Source organism: Osmerus eperlanus, chromosome 26 (assembly GCF_963692335.1).
Source record: "Osmerus eperlanus chromosome 26, fOsmEpe2.1, whole genome shotgun sequence".
Classification (NCBI taxonomy): Eukaryota; Metazoa; Chordata; class Actinopteri; order Osmeriformes; family Osmeridae; genus Osmerus; species Osmerus eperlanus.
This window is the reverse complement of record NC_085043.1, coordinates 4,343,736-4,367,141: the sequence shown is the minus strand read 5'-3', so window position 1 is coordinate 4,367,141 and position 23,406 is coordinate 4,343,736. Positions and strand designations below refer to the sequence as shown.

General features: G+C 41.0%; 1 protein-coding gene across 1 annotated transcript; it reads right to left on the bottom strand.

Annotated features, from left to right (window-relative positions):
* Positions 1-59: 59 nt before the first annotated feature.
* armh1 (armadillo like helical domain containing 1) lies at positions 60-9,374 on the bottom strand. The gene is made up of 11 exons (XM_062452400.1): positions 8,841-9,374; positions 8,685-8,753; positions 8,438-8,604; positions 7,831-8,027; positions 7,648-7,732; positions 7,320-7,436; positions 7,140-7,212; positions 6,466-6,595; positions 6,309-6,386; positions 861-942; positions 60-737 (listed from the first exon to the last, which is right to left on the bottom strand). The coding sequence occupies exons 1-11, from the start codon at positions 9,044-9,046 to the stop codon at positions 709-711; spliced, it is 1,233 nt and encodes a 410-aa protein (XP_062308384.1). The 5' UTR covers positions 9,047-9,374; the 3' UTR covers positions 60-708.
* Positions 9,375-23,406: the final 14,032 nt, after the last annotated feature.

Here is a 23,406-nt window from a genome sequence, read left to right as displayed (position 1 = left end):
TGGGCACCAGGCAAGCATGCTAAGTTAACACACATGAACATGGGTGATGACAATTCCAAGTATTTTGTTAGCCTTGTTATCTCCATGTCAGTGAAAAATATCATAAAAGTTTATTTTTAAAAGTTCATAAAAGACACCACAGTAATTGGTGAACAGTATAATGCGCGTAGGGAACGGAATAGTGTTTTCACAGTACGTTGGTATGTAAACCTGGAGTGCTGTCCACCCAATGCACCAGAGGAGCAAGGATGACAACAAGTCACAAAGTCAAGAACATAGTTCCCAAAACAGTTCAACCCCCGGCATACATTCTTTCTCTCAGTGTGGCCTTGAGACTAGGTTGACTTCAATCTGACCTCATATACTTTTTAATAAACAGTCCAATCGACACATGATTATGCTTTTATGATTCAAATTATGACCATGGCTACTGCTACCACAGTCTATCACTTGCTCTCTATGTCTCTCTCTCACACCCTCTGAATACATTGTTTCCACCCGGGCTATTGTGTATAGCATAATTTGCTGGTGTCAAGGAGCCAGTATCAAAACTAGGGAGACTTGCGGAACTTCCAGGAGAGGTGGAATGTCTGATTATATCCAGTCGGAATGTCCTCTTACGGGAGAAAATTGTGAAATGTGTTTTTATTGACTTTCAGCTTTCAGCTTCATTATAAAAAAGACACTGATGCTTGCGTTCTGTTTTGTTCAGCTCTCTGAGTTACGATGCTCTGACGCTGAAAAAAACATAATTAAACACAATATTAGTCAAATACAAAGTACCAGAATAAAATTCCATTACAACAACGATTCTCACCAAAACTAAAAAGAAAGAAAAACACTACTGTGCATTTCCTTACCTTCTGATATGTTGACTTTATTTGATAAAAGTATATCCGCTTGGATTTCATCCATCTTCATGTAAAGAGTTTCAGCTGTGAGCTATAAACAACATAAAACAAGGCCAAACACTAAAAGAGATGGTCCACAATGACTGTGGTCCTACTGAGCATAGTAACATTGTACTGGCAAAGGTGAAGGTAAAGCAGAAATAGGGCCAACACAGCCAAAGGTCTCGGCCATCCAATGTGAACACAGCATGTCTTTGATAAAGCATCTATACATGTACAGTTTGTATTTTACTATCGAAACATGTTTTGGATCTACCATAGTTAGAGTCTATATGTAACACGATCTGATGAAAAGGCACCAATGTCGGCTAAGGTCATTTCAGATTCTAAAAGTGCAGATCGTAAACTTTCAACTGATGTGTCATACTGAAATCAGAAAATAGTTGAAGACAATACGCCTATGTGAATTTTGGTAAATCTGGAATGCTCGAGCAGACAAATTCCCCCTTCCTCGCTCGCCTCAGGGTCCTCGAGGTGTGCAGGTCCTCGAGGGTAGGCAGATTGCAGCCAATCACCTTCTTAGCAGCGCGGATGATACACTGCAGTCTGCTCTTGTCCTTGGCAGTGGCAGCAGTGTACCAGATCGTGATGGAGGAGGTGAGGATGAACTCAATGATGGCTGTGTAGAAGTGCACCATCATTGTCTTTGGCAGGTTGAATTTCTTCAGCTGCATTGGAAGTACATCCTCTGTTGTGCTTTCTTGGTGAGGGAGCTGATGTTCAGTTCCCACTTGAGGTCCTGGGAGAGAATAGTGCCCAGGAAGCGGAAGGACTCCACTGTGTTGACTGGGGAGTCTCACAGGGTGATGGGGGTGAGTGGGGCTGTATTCTTCCTGAAGTCCACAACCATCTCCACTGTCTTAAGAGCATTGGGCCTCATTCACCAAATGTTCTTAAGAACAAATTTGCTCTTAAACCCCACTTACGCATTTTTCACAAAGATTCTGGCATTCACCAATGATTTCTTATTTGGGATTTGTTCTTAGGTAAGAACAGAATGTACGCACACCCAAGAGCACTCTTACGCACAATTGAGAGCTGACATGTTTGCGCAAAATAAGTAGTTATACCGTTTTTGTCCGTTCTAATTTAAAATTGAATATTTTTTCTCCTTTATAATCTTGCAACTAATATTTTTTATGATATTACACATAATTAAATGTTTGTTTTAATAAATACACACTACACTACACTTACACTTCTGCTCATTTCTAAAGCACTTTGAATTGCCATAGTGTATGAATTGTGCTAGGCCTATTTAAATTAACTTGCCTTGCTTTGCCTTCAATTCACATCAATTATGTTAAGGTGAACCTTGCCATCCAATAATAAGTGACTTATCACTGTATTTATAGGCCCAAAGTAGTCTTATTCCGCACACTAAGACAACATCACACAATGGCGTGTTTATTGCTCCTGCAAAATTTTGCTGATCGTCCCCTGAGGAGAGAACACATCTTCCGTGACCATACCGATTTATTTGCAGAGTGACGAGTACCTGTTGGGATGCTTTAGGCTACCAAGAGCAGTCCTCATGGATATTTTGTAACAGTCAACTGTCTTCTAGGCTATGTTTTGAAATATGTTTTTTTGCTTAAGAATTCAGATTAAAGTTAAACCATTTTATTTCACTTCATCAGTTCTGCGCACTTCTCCAGATACAGCGTTCACTGCATGAGTAATTGCATTCCATGCATCGGTTTTATTTACGGCTTTGTATCCACAGCTGACGCTATTAAATATGATGTGTTGTTTGTCGCTAACTTCTTGCAGCTGTACCTCCACTTCAGAATTATTCAAGTTTTTCTGTCTTTTGTCGAGGCCTCCACCGTCTTTACAACGTCGTTTTGACATTTCTCTGAGTGTGCACACGGCCCTGCCATATCATGCCCTTTTATGGGAATTAACGGGGCGTTTACCTATGCTAAATAGGAGCAACGGGGCACGAGCTTTCAACTTACGAAATATTGGGATTCATCATTCTAAGAACACACCTGCGAACAATTCTGCTGTTTAAGAACACGTCATGAATCACACGTAGATTTCTCTTAGGAACTTTCTTAATGATCCTGTAAAGTAAATTCCATGTTTTGCTTCTAACTACATTATATACGTGTGAAATGAGTTCCTGAAAGCATGTGCAAAGCGCTAAAACTTTGTCGCACTGAAATGTGGAGTTAAACCGAAGAACAGTTTCTCTTCCGTTTACAGATCAGGTTTTAATGGGCGGAGCCAAAAAATGCCCTATCTATGTCATTTAGCCCCAGCTACGTCAGATCACTGAATGGCTCCTCCTGCTGTACTGTTATTGTAGATTACATCAGCTAGCTAGCTAGCTAGCTTCAGGATGTCTCCCACCACCCGCAACTGCATCTTCCCTGGATGCAAGAACTCCAGCTGCGCTGCAACACCATTTAAGTTCCCTGTTGATAATGAAAGGAAAAATAGGTGGATAGATTTTGTGAAGAGCCACGCTCATGGAAAGCTTCGGATAAACTCCAACAGCCGCCTCTGCGCCACTTACCATTTCACGGCGGACAGTTTTAACATGGACCAGAGACAGACAGGGTTCACCAACACACGGCTTCTCTTGCAGCGCGGAGCCGTACTGAGCATCGCCCCACCGGCCGTTCATCCTCCGGTCGCACCTGGACCATCCACCGCCGCCAGCAGTTGAGCACTCAGTTCTGTGTGTTTGTTATAATTATACTAGATAACTTTTCCAGAGGTATCTCTGCTATAATTAGTGCAAACCGCTAACTTGATATACTCAGTGTAGAATGATGGTATTTTGGTGAAATGGTAGCTAATGTGCTAAAAATAGTTGGAGAGCTCACTGTCTGCTGTCTCTGTAAATGTTTACTCCTGTGTTACAGCGCAGGGGAATATTTCATTTATATGCATCTGTATGTTTCACTCATTGAACAAATACATTCTAATTCTACTGTTTTGTTTGGCTTGACGTAGCGTCCATTATCTGGGTCGTAGGTAGCTTACTTGAGAGAGGTGGCGCCTTCCAGCGAGGGGGCCGAGCTTCAGCTCCTTCAGGCGACACGCCCCCCCAATCTCGAACAGAGAAGACTGATGATTTTCTTACGATTTCAAAGCCTAATTTAACATACTTGTCTGTGTTTTTTTTTCATTCGAATTTGGATAGTTAATAACACATTATTCTGTGGTGTGGTGAACTTGAAACTCGTTTTTAATTCCACTTTACAGGATCTTTAAACTTTTATCGCAGCATTAAATTGTCCGTGCTTCACTTGCTGTTAGCTTGTCGACTCTCACTCGCCCCAAAAGGCCTTCAAAATAAAGGCGCTTTACTCTTACCAAATACAGTCACTTAATAATACTGAAAGCAATTATATAATTCTAAATTATGACATTGGTTGAAAACAAATGATACATTATTATAATGTAATTGCGACAATTACATGTACAATATAGTGAGGTAGCTGACTTCACCACTCGCCGCTTTTGTGCTACAGATCTGTTGCTGCTGGTGAGTGCTTTCTGCACAGCTTTCTGTTTGAAAGCTAAAGTGTAAGAATGTTTCGGCATGTTGTTCAGATTTCTACACAATGTAGACACGCGCGGCTTCGATTTTAACTACACTTTGGGTTTGACCTCCTTGTCTATTCTTTGTTTGTCTATGGCCGCACTGCAGCTACAATTCACTAAATCTCCGTTATTAAATATACGCCGCCCTCGAATAAACGCCGCCCTTAAATAAACGGCGCACCAAAGGTGATCATTGTGTAATAAACGCTGCGGCGTTTAATCGAAGAAATACGGTACCTATAAGGGCGGAAGGTCGTTTTGGTAGGGGAAACACAATCACCATGTAGCCAAATTTGATCAATGCGGTTTTTCCACAGAAGCTTGAATCTTATGTCGGCATTTATATGCTCTCTACTTTTGTGATGCCGATGTTCCTAAGCTAGCAGTATAGTACCCCAAAGCAGAGAACACCCCAGAGCAATTGAAGAGTCTTTGCCCTCCAAAAATGCTCTCTGGATATTATTTTATGATTGGATGAAGAGCATGTCAGTTCATACTGCAAAAGCTTTGATTGGTGGGAGTAGTATTAAATACCATGCATGTCTATGGACAGGGGGTTTGGCCCACCAGCCGCTAGGTTTTGTATTGAAGTCAATGCAGCCAGAGGAGGACGGAGGCTAGCTGTCCTCTGGATGTACCATAGTTCTATCACCGACAGTGCTGTTGAGTTACTGTAGACCTTCAGTTAAAGATTGTGTATAAAAAAAATCAGTGACATTCATGTATTTAGTATAGTTTTATCTAAAATGTCTAACATTTTTAGAAGTTTCAACATTTATATTTGTATTAAATGTCACTGAGGAGGATGATAATCCTCTTCCTCCCCTAACGAGCCTCCACTGCAGCCAACAATAGAATGTTGATAATTTTGGGCTACACATTTACAGACCAACTGCAGTCTAACCCGCAACGTCTGTGACATCCTTTATAATAAATTACATTTTGATGAATAATTGAAGGGCTAGACAACAAACATTCTAATGAAATAGCCACCGACTATCAACATGAAAGTGAATGACAGATTGACAAAAGCCAGTTCAGTTTCCGACCTTGCCTTGGATGCATGCAAGAAGGCCATCTAGAGACCATTAAGGGACAATTGATCCCCTGTCCGCGCTATAAGTAGCCTAGGGAAAACCGGCTGAACCGTGATGCAAATCAAATCACAGTTGGACGCGCCCACTCTGGACGCACCCACAACTCAACTGGAAGCTTAGCTAAACAAGAACAAATTATGAGTATTTAGTGATCCTAAACATGTTGTTTACTATATTGAGTGACTTTTTCAACACCTTAACTTTTGTAATATGCAAGAAAACAAAAACTGTAAAAAAGAATATACAGTATATATATAAAACGTTTTGGGCTCCTAGCGGAAAATACGGAATGCTGCAACGGCGCCTTTTCACTATTGTGTCAAATATTACTATTTAGACCATCTATTTGCAGAACTATATTAACGTGCATGGCCTTCATATCTCTGTTACCGGTGGTATGGAATATGGAAAGATGCTTTATCAAACATTGAAACACTAATAGATCAACAGTCACTGAATGTGTAAACTGTCTCATGTAAGGTTTTTAGCTTGGCCTTCTCTCCTGAATTTCTGGAACATAAGACAGAAATATTGAGGGGGCTTAGGTGCTAAACCTTTTACGGGTTGTTGCAAGGAATTTCTAAAGGCAAGAAAAGTATTCTCTAGCAACAACACGGAACTGTGATCTATACCTATGTTATCTATAATAATAGGGTTCCTGCTCTCGGAAGACCCCTAAACAATGTCTGACCTGAATTAAATTAGAAATCAGCAAAAGGTTTGCACAATTTGATCTTACCATGAAGGCTGTGAACAAATCAGTCCCCATGGCTCTGCGCACGTGCTCCTCCACAATCGGGTATGTACGGACAAAGTGCTGCAGGCAGAGAAGAGACACATTTTATTTATTTTCTATGCAATCCTAAAAAGGGTGTGTAATGTGTGTGCAAACACACCTCAAGAGCCAGGCTAGCTTGTCTCTGGGCGTCTGCGTGTTCCTGGTTACCCATGGTGTACAGTAGGTTATGTACCACTCTGAGAGACAATAGCTCCCGGGAGAGCTCCTGACTCCCCTGAGCAAGCAACCTTTAACAAATAGAACAGAAAACAGGTCAATGTTGTAAAACCATTTAAACTGTCCAATTCAGTTTGTAATTTATATAATTCAGCAGTGTACCTCTGTGACTATTTACTCTGGGGCAGTATGAAAAACTTGTTGGAATACTAGTGTTCCATAACAACCAAATAGCTCTGTGGCAGTAGTGTAATGGTTTGATGCTGGTTTCTCAGAACCTTGATGCCTGGCAGTCATTAAGGCAAGTTAAGTATTCCATACTGTCCCAAAGTAATGAATATTGTGTGCATTATTGTAGCTGTGAATGCTAATGCAAATTATATTTACATTTACATTTATGCATTTAGCAGACGCTTTTGTCCAAAGATATTTCAGTACGTTTTACAAATACACTACCATACATCTTTTTTTTATTCCTTTACTTTACTAATATGAGTTATTGTGTGTAGATGGTACTAATTGGTAATACATTTGTATTTATTAGGATCAACACAGTGAATTGTTTGAAACGGGGTGAATACTTAGCAAGGGAATGTATATAAGAATTCTGTTTACCTTACAGCTTTGGCTGCAGCTGCTTGTTGAACAAACACTGGTAGAGATTCAGTCATTTTGGTCATTTCCGGGTCTGAAAGAGTGTTCATCAAAATTATACGTACATAATACAGAACTGGTACAGTATATAGCTTGTTTTCTACCATCCATCTAATACTTTGTCCTCTTGGGGCGTGGTACCTTCCAGGATCTTGTGCTTCTGTACTCTCTCCTTGGCAGGTTTCTGCAGAGCTACCAGACCCCTAAGCAGCAATGGCCTGACTTTATACTGACACAGATCTATGATCAGCTCAATAGCTGGAGAAAGATGGGGAAAGTTGTATGTCAAGTTATTTCTGGTCCAGTTTGTCACATTTAATTGCCCTATCAAATTATCACATCATTTAGTTGAAATACAGTCCTTACATCTGTAACTCCCTGAAGAATGATGACATTAATGCATTAATTAATGCAATCTGAGAGTGAGAGAAAGAAGGTATGCCTGTTTCTAGAGCTGTGTAGAACTTACCTTCATGCTGTACTTCTAGATGCAGAGACCTGAGCATATTGAGCAAAGGTTCTACAATGCTGGGATGGGATGACTTTACAATAGCCTGTTGAAACCATTAATGAATTATAATCACTGTCATTGGCTTCAAAAAACAAAACAACAACAAAAAAATGGGGGGGGGGGGGAATATGGTTGTTATACCTGCACTATGCGGAGGGTTTGTAAGACAAGCTGTTGGGCTTTTGGTGATGTACAGGGAAGAAGTGCAATCAGTCCCCTATAGACCTGGTTCTGGTATTTGGGGTTCCCATGGGCCAGTGACTCTAACACAGCCTGAGCTGCCTCTTGGGTCTCCTCCGTCTTTGACTTTGCAAGGCACTCTGCTATTGCTCTCACACCTACAAGACACATGGCAGAGGAGAGGACACATGATTAGAGTTGCAAAATGATGGAATTCTTTATACTGATTCATACAAATTAATTAGGAATTTTGAACATTCTGTATTTTCATATGAAGGTATCAATAATTTGTAATGGTTTGAACAAACAGGCCTGTAACATTTAGAATGGATGATAATACATGTGATCACATATTAACAAGTGAGAATGCTAAATCAAGCTAAAGTCTATATTCTTGTGACAAAAAACTCAAACTCAAAACTATACCCTTTTACAACCCTACACATGATAGACATATATACTTTATTGATCATGTGAGGGAAATTGTTCTGTTATGAGTCCAAACTAAATGGAACAACCCCATTTGTCACACTAAACGTTTTTTAATGGATATCGGCCTATAGCCTACCGTGGCTTTCGCAGATGAGCTCCTTGTACTTGCGTCCAGCATTTGAGATAATTTGAAGCAGAGAGAGGGCCTCTGTCCTGTCCTCTTCCTTGGTCTGGTTCTGGCCTAAGATCTCTAGGAGAGTTAGAACACCTCCAACTTCCAGAAATTCTATGAGATATCGATGACTGTAGGATGCAAGAGAAAGGACACAGTACAGTAACAACTATGCTTTATGGTTTGCAACCAACAGTGTATCCTCACTCACTTGCTTGATGCAGATAGGAAGACGCCAACTGCTTTCAATTGCAGACCTAAGCATGTCCCAAACATGTATCTGTGTGAGTTAATGTGAAGGACTAGTCTAATAAAGCCTTCATTTCTCTAAATAACATTATTGTCAACTAAGTATCTGAAAGGATACGTCAGCCTCATCCAAGCGGTCAACCGAGCCAAAAAGAGGCTGGCTACTTGTGCAAACTCCACTTCCAATTCAGGACATGTCTTTCCCGTGTTTTGTGTCAGAAACGCATTGAGCATGCGGCTTCGCACGATCTTATTGCCATGATCCCATTCTTGAAGGAAACTCATTATTTTACTGATAGCAGCTTGTTCCTTGCTGGTGGACATTTTTCTTTTCACCACGTACTGTCGTCCTTGAATAACTAGCCTTGCTCTATGTGTGTAGGCAACCACACAGTTAGCTCTAGATGCTACTAATAAATAGTGCTAGTCGTCTAGCTAGATATGAATCTACAGTAGCTTCAGCTGAAAAGCATTCTAAAAGTTCTCGCCTTCTAGTTAAAATTAAATCATAATGCACTACTGTACACTGGAAGAACACAAACGAAAATGTGTGCTAGCTAGTCGAGTAAACTCCTGTTTTTCCACAACTGGTGTCATACATGTGTACCGTTGCTAAGCAACTGTTCCCCCTCCCTAGTAGGATTGACATGTTCACCCCAGAGAGCCAGTGTCAAATTCAGTGTGTAGCCTGACGTTGTCGTACTCATAATTCTAGTCAGAATATGAGTCTGATACCGCTCCGTTGGGCTGTGAGTATGGTTTCAACCGAACCCAGAAAAATGCCTCTTCACTCAATTGGATAGACCTACAACCAATCAGAGCAACGTAGTATGTTGTTTGTTGAAAATGAATTCAACCCAAGCGCCAACTTCCCGACCAAATTTGTTTGTGGGCGGGCTAAATTTGGCTGGCACCCAGGCTATTCAGTGTGCGAATTACGGGGGGGTTTGGGGGGGTCTGACCCCCCCGATTAAGGCTCGGACCCCCCCAAAAGAGGTAAAAACCACAGGTCGGGGGGGTCGATACATTTATATATTGTTCTTACCTGTAATCGTAAATATCACAATATAGTTACCATATTCATTCAATAACAGGTTGGCGATACACAGAAATGTTGACTTTATGGCAGGGAATATAACACACTATTACACTGACTGCCATAGTCAAAATTCACTCAATAAACACAGCGTGAGTGACCAGTGCCCAATAAAACTCAAGAAACTCCGCGCTCGCGAGTGACCAGGCAGTGTGCAATGCGTTCTGCGTCGTGAGAAAGTGCAAGAAAGGCAAGTTTGCTATCTTAATACCCCAAAAATCTGTCACGAATGTATTTGTAATGGCAATTAGCTGTAGAATATTCACAAGAATGTTAATGATAGAAACATGGTTAACCACCAACTTGGATAAGAGCGTCTGCTAAATGACTAAATGTAACTTAAAAGATAGCTATCACTAGCTCTATATCAAGCAAGATAGCTTCATTTGTCTGTCTCATTGCTTGTCAGAATCTGGAGAGATTTCCAACAACCGTATTTTGTGATGGCCGAAATATGCTACTCCGACTCCGTTTAATTACGGATGGGCGGGCGGACGGATACGGACGGATACGGACGGATACGGACGGATACGGACGGATACGGACGGATAGACTTCGTTTATGGTTCTCCGTAGGCTGTGGGTGCTGAAGGTGGCGCTGCACTGCAATGCTAGCTAGGTTATCGAAAAGTCGGAGCAAATTTACAAATTAGCCGTTTCATCAATAAAATAAGCACATTTTCAGCAACTACACTGCCCATTACTCGTCACATTTTAATTCAGATGCTGATTTACATGTACTGTTCAGCTAAAATGAATTGTAAAAACTTACAGCAATGGCGGTCAAAGGATTCTGTTCGTCTTGTTGGTCACGGCAACCCCGCCCCGCAGAGTAGCATATTTCGGTCTTGCCCCTGACGCAAGCGGTTCTTAATACGGACCAATCACAGCCAAGGGGTATCCGTAAAATGACGGACGGATAGTCAGAAAAATCATGAGGTGCACGTAGAGCTATCCGAGGGGCTCGGAGAGGGCGTTCCACATCGGAGAGGGCGTTCCCTGTGTCCGTCTCCGTAAAAACGGAGAAGTAGGCTATAAATCGGCCTTTATACTACTACGCCCTCTCCGAGCCCCTCGGAGAGCTCTACGTACACCTCCTGATTTTCCTGACTATCCGTCTGTCCGTCCGTCATTTTACGGATACCCCTTGGCTGTGATTGGTCCATATTAAGAACCGCTTGCGTCAGGGGCGGGGGCGGGGTTGCCGTGATAAACAAGACGAACAGAATCCTTTGACCGCCATTGCTGTAAGTTTTTACAATTCATATTTCAGCTAAACAGTACATGTAAATCAGCATCTGAATTAAAATGTGACGAGAAATGGGCAGTGTAGTTGCTGAAAATGTGCGTATTTTATTGATGAAACGGCTAATTTGTACATTTGCTCCGACTTCTCGATAACCTACTGTAGGTAAATAAACACTCGACGACGACTTACAAAAAACCGTTGCGCCACCTACTCTTCTGGCGGTGAATTGTTTTCAGCACCCACAGCCTTCGGAGAACTATAAATTCAACCAATCCGTCCGACTCCGTCCGTCCGTTTGTCCGTAACGGAGTCGGAGAAGTATAATTCGGCCTTAAATCGGCCTTTAGGGTCAAAACGTGTAAGTGTACAGTGTACGATCGTGTACAGACGTTACATTTTAACGTCTGTACACGGACGTTTTTAACGTCTGTACATGTTTTGACGTGCTTCGATCCTGTATTCTTCAACATGTACGTTGAAAAGCACAACTTTGCTGTGCCTTTGCACGTAAATATGTTATGCCAGTAATCACCTACGTTCATATCAAACATGGACCAATTAAAATCGAGATATTACTGGAAATTTGCGCAGCTAACGTCATTACACCAGCTAACCCTACGCCAGACCTAGATGGACTACTGCAGAAAAAGGGACAACATGTTTTCGATCGTTTCAAACAGACTGGTATGAATTAAAGATTGTCTATGTGGCTGTGCTAACAGTCCGCGGCTGTAGGCTACTGCTTGTACTGTTTACTGCGTTTATTGTTTTGACATATTAGTTTAACAATAAATTAAGTAATCTGGCTTTCATAACTCAGTGCCTAGCCTCTTACTGACATCACAGCACGTCACTGTTTGTGGGGTATGTGAGTGGAAATACATCTAAAATGCTAACGCATCTGGCGTGTGCTAAATGACCAAAAATATCCGACGCCATCACTAAAGAATGCATTGTGCTTATTAAAGTTATGAACTTAGAAGTGTGCTCAGGCTTAAACATAGGGTCTCACACTGAGTGTGGGAAGCAGGCTGTTCTTTGTGTCTCTATCTCTTCATTTTCAGAAACAACCTTGAAACTGGGTGGAGATGGCACCCGAGCAGGTGGGACGCGCGTAGGCAAGAACAACTCCCTGACGCACGAGAGAACAAGATGAACCCTTTTTGATACTTGTGTTTCATTTGCACTGTATAAATATATGCTGGGGAGGGACAGATAGGGAGTTGGACTTCGTGAACCAGCCCAAACTCTGTTGCGGGTAGGGAAACATAGACAACCCCAGAGCTCTGTACTTGTTGATTTCCAACTGCTGCATTAAAGCTGATATTATCGGACCTCTGCGACTCCAGACCACTCTTTCTAGAACACAGATTTGTGTCATTGAATACCATCATTACATATTGGAATAGACACAAAGATTCTAAATCCTTCATCACCCAGTTGTGCCAATCACTGGAACGAGACAAAAAAAACGGTCCAACTTCTCCTCCCTACAGTGCTTAACCCTTGTGCTGCCTTCGGGTCACATGACCCAAAGGTTCATAACGAACCATCGTTGTGTTTACCCAATTTTACCCAATACAAAAACAAATAAAAATAATTTTCTTTTAACCTTCGCAATGTGGGGGGTCTGAGACAGCCCACCGGTTAAAAGAAAATGCTTCACTTTGTTTTTGTATGCGGTAAAGTTGTCGCAATACAACGGTGGGTCACAATGACTGATGGGTCAGAATGACCCGAAGATAACACAAGGGTTAACCAGCCATTAGATACACATACAAATAGGGCCAAATTTACATGTCATCTTCAATGCGCCCGTATTCACTCGTAGAGGAACCTGGTTTGTTTTACCTTTCCCTCCGTTGTACCGAACTCGTACCGAACCGTGATGTCTGAACCGCGGTATGAACCGAACCGTGACTTCAGTGTACCGTTCCACCCCTATAATCAAACCATTGATAGACTGTGGGGCGATGTCTGGAGAGGCGTGACAAAAAAAATGCAAGGTCCTACGTAGTGTGGTCAGGTCTGCTGAGTTTATCATCGGCAGGAAGCTCCCAGCCCTACAGGACACCTACCACATGATGCCTCAGGAAAGCTGGCAGGATTCTAAAAACTGCTACCACCCATCTTTCAGTCTCTACCCGCTGCCTTCTGGCAGGTGATACCGAAGTATTCGGCACACGCAGACTGGACAGTTTCTATCCAAGGGCCAGCAGGCTTCTGAATGAACATTTACATGGACATTTCTCACTAGCCACTTTACATTGATGCATTTCTCACTAGTCACTTTACACACTCACTTTCAGCTACTGGTTGCACTATCAGCAATATTGCACTAACTGTACCCCACTTGTCTTAGGTTAGTATAGGTCTAAGGTTAGTATAGGTCATTATGTGTATTAGAGGTCTAGTATATTGTATACTATTTTGTATATTTATGAGGTTTATAATTTTTTATTATAATGTTTCTTATCATAGATGTAATCTAAGTACTTATTATGTTATGCCAGGTTGCTTTGCATTGTCTGGTCCCAAAAATGTCAGTGCCCAGTCTGACTTTGTGGTATTATGTGTACCTGACAATAAGACTTGAAACAGATGTCTACCACTCCTTGTTTACATATCTATATAGAAAATGAAGGAATCATTATTGCCAACAATGAAAGGCATCTTTGGACTCTTCACTTCGTTTACCTGCCTCGTATAAAACGTGACCTTGGATTGTTTTGCAATCAATGGACTGCCAGATACATGTCACCATATCCGATTTTTGTGCAAGGTTGTCTGACACAACAGTTGCAACATCACACTGGTATCCAAGATATATTTGGAGCAGACCAGCAGCCAGTGCCAGGGGGCGGCCGACCAGGGGGCGTCAAAGGCACCTGCCTTTGACTGCACTGTAAAAAAAAGAAATACCGCACTTTTTCTGTAAATTATACGTGTTTTTTTCTGTATTTCTTAATGACAGGAAATACAGAAAAACAATGGCAAACTGTACATTTATAATTTTACATAAACATTACAGCCAAATGTTGTTACTTAAAAACACACTAAAATGTCTGTTTTTTTTACAAATATTAATAACATTTTCATGTTCAATGTTCTGTTAAAACACTTAATTTCACTTTATCAAAACTAGCAAATTTAACAGTTATTTTGCAGATATTTACTTTCATCCCACGGACAAAACATAATTTTTGGTTTAGACATAGGAACCTTGAATTGTGAACTGAGCTTGGGTAGTTGACGTCATGAAATCCCAGCATGCAAAAGTCAATATCAAAGCCTGCAAAAGCCTTTTTGGGGCTATCTCGTTGTTTATGATCATTGACCAATGCACTTTTAGTAAAGTTCTCTCTTGGAAGTCCCTTTGGATAAAAGCGGCTGCTAAATGAATAAATGTAAAGACTCCAGAGTAGGACGAAGGAAAGTTGATTAGATAGTTGTGTAGCGGCAACGCTCCTGTTACCCAGAATGCCCCGCGGCAAGCTGAAAAGCTACAGAGTTAAAGGTTTAAGCTTAGTTAGATAAGCATTGTTTGGAGTTTTGTTGTTTGTCGTTCTGTTTTGATATGTGTAAAGTGATGGTCCTTAGTTTGTATACATTGTACAAGTACAAGTACACATACAAGTGTTCACCCTGAGTGTGAATGTTGTCCAGTTAGATGGCGATCTAACCTGTCTATTACGCTTCACGTGCGGCGAGCAATATTCCTCTCCAATTCGTACAGCTAGTGCCGGTATTATCTGTAGTATCTGTATGCTGTGCACACGACTTGTTTAGAATGAAAATGTTAGATCGTTATCTTAGTATGGCTTTATTTTAAATGTTATTTATTGAAAATGCTGTTTTTTTTACAGAGGTTCAATTAATAAAAGTCATATTTACCGGCAAAGAACAGCCTGTAATGTAATATTACAGATATATGTTGTAAATTTGGTACAGGAAAAATAGAATTATTTTACGGTTAAAACCTCTTAAGCATCCTGTTAAATATGCCTAAAAACGCCTAAACAGCATACCCAAAGTAAATTGGAAGCTGTTCTTGAACCATTTGGAGTACATGCATGTAAATGATCTCTTTTGAAAGCTGACACTCTGAAGTTATGTCCCCTGTTGTCAGGACCCCTGTCAGTCCTTCTAGTGTTGAGTAATAGAAGCTTGAACACAAGGAAAGTGAAAATTTCTATTTCCGCCTAGATTTTGTTTTGAAAACAGAGGCCTGAAGAGGCCTAGAGGTGGTAGGTATTATCTGGAAGACTAAATTGGACCACAGGTTGAAGCCTTACCCAATTCAAATCAAAAGTCAAACATAATACCACAATATATTCATATTTGACACATTTTTTTTATAAGAGTACATCCAGGAATTTTCTAAAAGGGTCTTTTGGAGACTCCAAAATGACCCTTTGTAACCAAGGTCAAGGTCAAATAAAAAAGGTATTATTTTTCATAATTGTTATCTCTAATGAAAGGTGGTACTTAGAACTATCATATATAATAGCTAAATCCCTAATTAGTATTACTGAAACACAAAAACTGAAGCATGAACACATTGGAGTGCTTTATCTGATTCCAAGGATTGGCGCACAAAGAACACTGATTCTGTCAACCATATTGCGCAATCGACTGTTATTTTGAAGGCTCCACAGACGCATACAAATGAGGTATTGGCATTTTCAGCTAGCTGTCAGCTACAAGGCTAACGAGCTAATTTCAGAGCCAGTCGAAGCCAGTTCGAGAAATTTGTTTAGAATCAACTGGAAATCACCGAATCCATGCTACTTGACAAGATTTAGCCAATAGATTCCGAGTTTTGAGACTTTCAGTCTTTAATTGCTTTAAAGTGCTTTTCAGCTCCTTAATAGCCGTTTTCAATGCTACTTTACAAGATTTAGCCATTAGTTACCGAGTTTTGAGACTTTCAATCTTGTATTGATTTAAAGTGCTTTTCAGCTCCTTAATAGCCGTTTTCAATGCATTTACACTGTTTGGCATTGTACTGGTTCACATTACAGGACCTTCTTAGATTTCAGCCTAAAACATGCCACACTGACTCAAATCAACTGGAAATCACAGAATCCAAGATTTAGCGATCAGAATCAGAGTTTTGAGACTTTCATTCTTGTATTGCTTTAAAGTGCTTTTCAGCTCCTTAAAGTGCTTTTCAGCTCCTTAATAGCCGTTTTCAATGCATTTACACTGTTTGGCATTGTACTGGTTCACATTACAGGACTTTGACTTAGATTTCAGCCTAAAACAGGCCACACTGACTCAAATCAACTGGAAATCACCGAATCCATGCTACTTGACAAGATTTAGCCAATAGATTCCGAGTTTTGAGACTTTCAGTCTTTAATTGCTTTAAAGTGCTTTTCAGCTCCTTAATAGCCGTTTTCAATGCATTTACACTGTTTGGCATTGTACTGGTTCACATTACAGGACTTTGACTTAGATTTCAGCCTAAAACAGGCCACACTGACTCAAATCAACTGGAAATCACCGAATCCATGCTACTTTACAAGATTTAGCCATTAGTTACCGAGTTTTGAGACTTTCAATCTTGTATTGATTTAAAGTGCTTTTCAGCTCCTTAATAGCCGTTTTCAATGCATTTACACTGTTTCCCAGCTAACACAGTTACGTTGCCCTTACGTTGCCGCAACGTCACTCGATGACCAAACATACGTTGCCGCAACGTCTTTGGCGACGTTGCGGGACCGTGCATCTGTGGGACGCCAGAACGTAATCGCAACGTAATCTTGTGACGTTGCCAGTCCGTAACCGCGACGTCGTGGCAACGTTATTTTTCCGACGTTGCCAGTCTGTAACCGCGACCTCCTAGCAACGTCATTTTCCGACGTTGCCAGTCCGTAACCGCGACCTCCTAGAAACGTAATTTTCCGACGTTGCCAGTCTGTAACCGCGACCTCCTAGCAACGTCATTTTCCGACGTTGCCAGTCCGTAACCGCGACCTCCTAGCAACGTAATTTGGTGACGTTGCCAGTCCGTAACTGCAACGTTAACTAAGTAACCTATATTTCTCAATTCTACTGCTTATATTGGGGCGGTTCATATGCAGACCTCATTTGCCCAAAATGCTACTTGTTCTTGTATAATAGGCTACATGGTAGCCAACTTTAGGAGGACTATGTTTGTGTGATGTGTAGCCTAACTCCAGCTAATCATAAACAAGGCAGCATTTCCATGTAACATTGTCATTTTATTTCAAACAAAGTGCCAAACAGTGAATTAAAATCTTCTGCCAGTCCCCGCTACAGGTCCTGTCTGTTGGCCCTGACAATGAAGCACAAAATAAGTTAGTGTTCTATCAACATAATTGCACGTGTAAAAAGGCGCTATACAAGTCATAAAAAAATCACATCTAAAATAATATACATCATCAAAAAAACATGTGATTCTAGATGTGTGTCACATAGCCATGTGAAAGGTTGGATATGGAAGCTGCAATCATGATTCATTCACCTGGCTTGTTTTGAACGGGCTGCCGGGTTGTGTTTGAGTGTCTCCTCTATGAGGAGCTCCACAGCTTTCTCTCCCAGTCCCGTCTTCCACTTCATCACAGCGTCTGGAATTAGAAGTCATGAACTTATTGTCAGCACCAATGTGAACGTTGAACGCTGCGTGTAAGCCATAGTTCATGGCATCTCCAAACACTTACCACTCTCTTTCGCAACTCCAGCACCTTAAGGCGCTCCTCGCTTAAGGCGTCTTGGAGTTCAGCCTGTGTTTGGGCCACCTGTAGGTCCATCACTGGCACCTCTTCAGTGTGTCTGCCCTGTAGTCGCCTGAATAGGAGAGCCTCTCGCTGGTTCTCCTCCAATGTCTCCATCTTCCGGAGCATAACCTGTAATGTGTCTGTCATTAAAGACAAGTAAAACAAGTTTACAAGAGTTAGCATGATTGGCATACACTGTGGTTCTTCTAGATTAGCTGTAACATTTATGTAAATAACAAATGTTACCTTGAATGGTTGTATACAAAGCATATATTTTTTTGAGTGTCTTATATTTGCACTTGCCTGGCTGCCAGCTGTTTTCCTGGGCCCCCAATTGGTTCACCTCCACCAGACCAGAGTTGACATCTAGGGGTATGGAATCTGGTGATGCAAAAGTTTTAAGTCATGCTTTTGCTTCAAAACATAGCCTTTAGGTTGCCATGGCTCATACAATTATTGTCACTGTTTTAAACGGTCATTCATTACTTTACCATCATTTCCCAGGGACACAGTGCTAGGCCGTGTGACGGTGGTAGGATAATCTGTACAGAAATGAAAATGGAATGTAGTTTATGTACATAGTTATAGCATATTGATATAAAAGGAGTAGCATTGCACATATGTGATCGTTCGAAAGCAGGGCCCCACATCTTAGCGTCGCACATGTGTGATTCTGAACATTCCAACCGACTGTTTTCCGATAGACAAAAACTATATGACAAACGCTATAGTATGGCTTCAAAATGTACAATTAGTAGGCTAACAAGTAACACTAGCAGGTAGTAGCATTGCTACGAGTATTATGCTAGGTTGCTAGGTAACGGAAGCTAATTAAAGCAACCTAGCTGCCGTTTTGGAATAATAACTGGTGGAAGCGTCGGAAATATTTAAAACTCACGCATCTAAAAGGTTAAAACGAATAAACGTATCCAAAAAAATATGTCATGTACAAATTGGAAAAATTAGTGACATGATACTTTTATAGACGCCATTGCTGTGATTAAAACGTGATCAGCCACGCTAGCTCCAGTCTTTGAAAATTCCGGGCTAAATAAACTATTTTGGGACAAGGTTTTTTAACAGTTCTGAACATTTATTTTCACTGATTCTTTTGTGGGTGATATGTGAGACGCTAAACTTTGATAACATGTAGGCCTATGCATTTTCAGTATTTCAACATAACTTTCTGGAGGGTTTAACCTCTACTGTACTGTAGCTATCGAAATCCTAACGTAAACAATGTGAATCTGATAGCACATAAACAGGCTAAATGGCCTACATTTCAAACATATACGTATAAGCATGCCCCATCAAATTTCTTAAAATATGTTTATATATTTCTGTAAAGAAACTCACCTTTGAAGTAACTAATTTCCAGTTGAAATCCAATGCGTACAAGACGGTGTTGAACCCCTGCAAAATCTCTTCTGAAACCCCAATTTGAGCGATGCGTTGAAATGGGCATGCGCAAAGTTGTTGCTCAGGGGCAGACTGAGGGGCAGGTTTGCTAAGGAAGAATTGTAATATTCTGTGATGACTTGTCTTTGGAAATGAACCTCTTAAGAGTCGCTTACCTTTTGGTCACATTTAACAATTTTGTATCACAAAAATTATTGGAGCACAAATTTGCATTGTGTGTCATACAGCTTTGATGTGCTATACAAAGAATGTTTGCTTAATCATGTTACACATCACACATTGATTGCTTTTGTACATGTTTATAGTAAAGAATGAAAGACTAAATTATATTCCAGATTCAGTCTTATTTATTAAAGCTATGTTGCTGCATATGAGAAAATTGATGACCAATGACATGCTGGGGCTGAGCTGCACGGAATTACATGCATTGTCTACATTTATACGTGCTGGGTGCCACATTTAATATTGTGTGTGATTGAAATTCATGTAGACTATGGGTACATTGCAAAAGTGTCAGAACTGAGAGCAGTCCAGTGTGATCTCTCCATCTCTGGATAAACCACTATATGCACTCGAGATCCGTTGTCCTGCGACCAAAGAGCGACTTAGCCGCAACTTAATCCATGGTACCAAAATTAATGTATCCAGCCGACCAAGGTACAACGTCACGGCAACGTTGTCCACGGGACCAAAAATAACGTAACCAGCCGACCAAGGTACGACGTCGCGGCAACGTTGTCCACGGGTCTAAAAATAAGGTAATTAGCCGCCCAATGTACAACGTCGCGGCAACGTTGTCCATGGGACCAAAAAATAACGTAACCAGCCGACCATGGTACAACGTCGCGGCAACGTTGCCCACGGGTCTAAAAATAACGTAACCAGTCGACCAAGGTACAACGTCGCGGCAACGTTGTCCAGGGGACCAAAAAATAACGTAACCAGCCGACCAAGGTACGACGTCGCGGCAACGTTGCCCACGGGTCTAAAAATAACGTAACCAGCCGACCAAGGTACAACGTCGCGGCAACGTTGTCAAGGGGACAAAAAAATAACGTAACCAGCCGACCAAGGTACAACGTTGCGGCAACGTTGTCCACGGGTCTAAAAATAACGTAACCAGCCGACCAAGGTACAACGTTGCGGCAACGTTGTCCACGGGTCTAAAAATAACGTAACCAGCCGACCAAGGTACGACGTCGTGGCAACGTTGTCCATGGGACCAACTGGCAACATTCCCTTTATAACGTTGCTACGACGTTGCCACGACGTTGCCAGAAGGTAACGTCGCGGGTTACCAACTAAGCACTTACTGGCAACGTTGCCGCAACGTCATGGGTAGATGATTTACAGTTGATTTGAGTCCGTGTGACCTGTTTTAGGCTGAAATCTAAGTCAAAGTAAAGTCATGTGAACTAGTACAATGCCAAACATTGTAAATGCTATTCCTGAGCTGAAAAGCACTTTAAAGCAATAAAGAATGAAAGTCTCAAAACTCAGAATCTAATGGTTAAATCTTGTCAGTAGAGTATGGATTAGATGATTCACAGTTTATTTGAGTCGGTGTTACCTGTTTTAGGCTGAAATCTAAGTCAAAGTCATGTCATGTGAACTAGTACAATGCCAAATATTGTAAATGCATTGAAAACGCTATTCAAGAGCTGAAATGCACTTTAAGCGATCAAGAATGAAAGTCTCAAAACTCGAAATGTAATGGCTAAATCTGGTCAGTAGAGTATGGATTAGATGATTTACAGTTGATTTAAGTCAGTGTGACCTGTTTTAGGCTGAAATCTAAGTCAAAGTAAAGTCATGTGAACTAGTACAATGCCAAACATTGTAAATGCTATTCCTGAGCTGAAAAGCACTTCAAAGCAATAAAAGAATGAAAGTCTCAAAACTCTGAATCTAATGGCTAAATCTGGTCAGTAGAGTATGGATTAGATGATTTACAGTTGATTTAAGTCAGTGTGACCTGTTTTAGGCTGAAATCTAAGTCAAAGTAAAGTCATGTGAACTAGTACAATGCCAAACATTGTAAATGCTATTCCTGAGCTGAAAAGCACTTCAAAGCAATAAGAGAATGAAAGTCTCAAAACTCTGAATCTAATGGCTAAATCTGGTCAGTAGAATATGGATTAGATGATTTACAGTTGATTTGAGTCAGTGTGACCTTTTTTAGGCTGAAATCTAAGTCATGTCATGTGAACTAAAACAATGCCAAACATTGTAAATGCATTTTAAAACGTTATTCCTGAGCTGAAAAGCACTTTAAAACAATAAAGAATGAAAGTCTCAAAACTCGGAATCTAATGGCTAAATCTTGTCAGTAGAGTATGGATTAGATGATTTACTGTTTATTTGAGTCAGTGTGGCCTGTTTTAGGCTGAAATCTAAGTCAAAGTCATGTCATGTGAACTAGTACAATGCCAACCATTGTAAATGCTATTCCTGAGCTGAAAAGCACTTCAAAGCAGTAAAAGAATGAAAGTCTCAAAACTCTGAATCTAATGGCTAAATCTTGTCAGTAGAGTATGGATTAGATGATTTACAGTTGATTTGAGTCAGTGTGACCTGTTTTAGGCTGAAATCTAAGTCAAAGTAAAGTCATGTGAACTAGTACAATGCCAAATATTGTAAATGCATTGAAAACGCTATTCAGGAGCTGAAAAGCACTTTAAAGCAATAAAGAATGAAAGTTTCAAAACTCGGAATCTAATGGCTAAATCTTGTCAGTAGAGTATGGATTAGATGATTTACAGTTTATTTGAGTCGGTGTTACCTGTTTTAGTCTGAAATCTAAGTCAAAGTCATGTCATGTGAACTAGTACAATGCCAAACATTGTAAATGCATTGAAAACGCTATTCAGGAGCTGAAAAGCACTTTAAAGCAATAAAAGAATGAAAGTCTCAAAGCTCGGGATCTAATGGCTAAATCTTGTCAGTAGAGTATGGATTAGATGAATTACAGTTTATTTGAGTCGGTGTTACCTGTTTTATGCTGAAATCTAAGTCAAAGTACAGTCATGTGAACTAGTACAATGCCAAATATTGTAAATGCAGTGAAAACGCTATTCAGGACCTGAAAAGCACTTCAAAGCAATAAAAGACTAAAAGTCTCAAAACTCGGAATCTAATGGCTAAATCTTGTCAGTAGATTATGGTTTAGATGATTTACACTTGATTTGAGTCAGTGTGACCTGTTTTAGGCTGAAATCTAAGTCAAAGTAAAGTCATGTGAACTAGTAAAATGCCAAACATTGTAAATGCTATTCCTGAGCTGAAAAGCACTTCAAAGCAATAAAAGAATGAAAGTCTCAAAACTCTGAATCTAATGGCTAAATCTGGTCAGTAGAGTATGGATTAGATTATTTAGTTTATTTGAGTCGGTGTTACCTGTTTTAGGCTGAAATCTAAGTCAAAGTCATGTCATGTGAACTAGTACAATGCCAAACATTGTAAATGCATTGAAAACGCTATTCAAGAGCTGAAATGCACTTTAAGCAATAACCCAGCTAACACATGACGTTGCGGCAACGTTGCCAGTAAGTGCTTAGTTGGTAACCCGCGACGTTACCTTCTGGCAACGTCGTGGCAACGTCGTAGCTACGTTATAAAGGGAATGTTGCCAGTTGGTCCCATGGACAACGTTGCCACGACGTTGTACCTTGGTCGGCTGGTTACGTTATTTTTAGACCTGTGGGCAACGTTGCCGCGACGTCGTACCTTGGTCGGCTGGTTACGTTATTTGTTGGTCCCCTGGACAACGTTGCCGCGACGTCGTACCTTGGTCGGCTGGTTACGTTATTTTTTGGTCCCCTGGACAACGTTGCCGCGACGTCGTACCTTGGTCGGCTGGTTACGTTATTTTTTGGTCCCCTGGACAACGTTGCCGCGACGTCGTACCTTGGTCGGCTGGTTACGTTATTTTTTGGTCCCCTGGACAACGTTGCCGCGACGTTGTACCTTGGTCGGCTGGTTACGTTATTTTTAGACCCGTGGGCAACGTTGCCGCGACGTCGTACCTTGGTCGGCTGGTTACGTTATTTGTTGGTCCCCTGGACAACGTTGCCGCGACGTCGTACCTTGGTCGGCTGGTTACGTTATTTTTTGGTCCCCTGGACAACGTTGCCGCGATGTTGTACCTTGGTCGGCTGGTTACGTTATTTTTAGAC

Coding starts and splice junctions, on each gene's coding strand:
- armh1 (XM_062452400.1), bottom strand. CDS start 9,046: ATGTCCACCAGCAAGGAACAAGCTGCTATCAGTAAAATAATGAGTTTC. Junction 8,754..8,840: donor ACCGCTTGGATGAGGCTGAC/GTATCCTTTCAG, acceptor TAACTCACACAG/ATACATGTTTGGGACATGCT. Junction 7,213..7,319: donor GAAGCACAAGATCCTGGAAG/GTACCACGCCCC, acceptor ACACTCTTTCAG/ACCCGGAAATGACCAAAATG.